The following is a 1,468-nucleotide window of genomic DNA, read 5'->3' on the forward strand; positions in this document are numbered from 1 at the left end:
GGCGGCCGACGTGGGATTCGCCGAATAATTTCGAATCCGCAGATGAGATCGAGTTGAGTGCGTTATGCGCGCCGCCGTTATTATAAGAAACTATTTCTCGCGAGCTATATTATATTCGCGGTTCCTTTCATTACGAGGATTTCCGCGTAATGACGATGTCACTCCGATAATCAGCCTTGGCTGTCTGCGAAGCTCAGCGGTTCCCAAGCCCTCGTGGCACAGAAGATCATTTGATATAATTAAAAGATGAGACTTCCTTACGATAGAGAAAGGTCAGAGGAAATATAATTTTTAATTAACGTAATAATATATCTTTTATCGCTTTTTTTTCGCTCTGCCGTGCGTGGATTATAGCAGTGTATATGTAGTATTATATTTAGTAGCGATAAAGCGATGAAGAACGAATACGAATGTTTTTATACGAAGGTCGAATAATTACAATGACAAATTATTATTCTCATGCGTATCATATCGAGATAACATTTAATGGAAGATTGAAGTCACGAAAGAGAGAGAGAGAGAGAGAGAGAGAGCGGGCCATACGGAATACGAAATCGAAGTAGACCATCTACTTCTGGGACTTTCAAATCGATAGTTACAGAATATAATGTGACGTAGCGCCTTTATTTCAGCTTACCCTCCCAGACGCGAGCGGCGAAAGCCGTCGGCCGTCACTTTTCCTATTTGGGAAACACTGTCCGCGAATGTAATCGATGAGGTACGCATCGCGATATTCGGCCGCCTCTCATGACATGACACGGCAGAAATTCACCTTCGGCTTTCATTTCCTCTTTTCCCTCGGGGGCATGAGTCGAGATTCGGATTCATATACGCGCGGGGGTACTCTGCGTCCTGCGCGTGCCCTAATAACTTCAGCAAGATCATCCGTCCCGATAAGCGCGACAACGTGAGCTGGAGCATGCCGGGGAACGCCGTTTCAGCGCGACAAACGCGAGTGCACAATAATAGGATACGCCCGGCGGCGTAGGCGGCACGTGGAATAAAGTATATAATTTTCATTCGAATCCCTCATCCGTTCCTTCTCTCTTTCTCAGGAATCTGTTCGGGTCTGCGGGGAGTGCGCATCCAGATACCGACGGCCGTGAGGAAGGGCGACTCGGCGACGCTGAAATGTTGGTACGACACCGAGGGCGACCCATTGTACGCCGTCAAGTGGTACAAAGGGGGTCGAGAGTTTTATCGCTATGCTCCGAACGAGAGTCCGCCCGTCAAGACTTTCCCCATCGGAAACCTGACGGTGAAGGTAAGTTTGCTTTCGTCCCCCATCTCCAATCCGAAGTGACGGACGAGCTTACAACCTTCGGTGTCCCGCGAGCCATCGCAAAATCTCGAGATCCGTCCGTACCCCGGTGGGATCGCGCTGAGAAAAAAAGCGGGTGTCAAGAAGAGAGAGAGAGAGAGAGAGAGAAGGGGGGAAGAGAGAGAGAGAGAGAGAGAGAGAGAGAGA

The 1,468-nt window shown here is 48.8% G+C and overlaps 1 protein-coding gene across 3 annotated transcripts in view; it reads left to right on the forward strand.

The window, feature by feature from the left end:
- LOC108755494 overlaps positions 1 to 1,468 on the forward strand; it is a 15,744-nt gene that overhangs the window by 5,829 nt on the left and 8,447 nt on the right. For all 3 annotated transcript variants that reach the window (XR_001939772.1, XR_001939771.1, XM_018498526.1), the window contains exon 2: positions 1,056 to 1,264. Coding sequence is in view for 1 of the 3 variants with exons in the window: in XM_018498526.1 (XP_018354028.1) it covers positions 1,056 to 1,264 (209 nt within the window). In the remaining 2 variants the exon portion in view is untranslated. The remainder of the gene's footprint in view (positions 1 to 1,055; positions 1,265 to 1,468) is intronic.

The sequence above is a fragment of the Trachymyrmex septentrionalis genome, unplaced genomic scaffold, assembly GCF_001594115.1.
Source record: "Trachymyrmex septentrionalis isolate Tsep2-gDNA-1 unplaced genomic scaffold, Tsep1.0 scaffold87, whole genome shotgun sequence".
Taxonomy (NCBI): Eukaryota; Metazoa; Arthropoda; class Insecta; order Hymenoptera; family Formicidae; genus Trachymyrmex; species Trachymyrmex septentrionalis.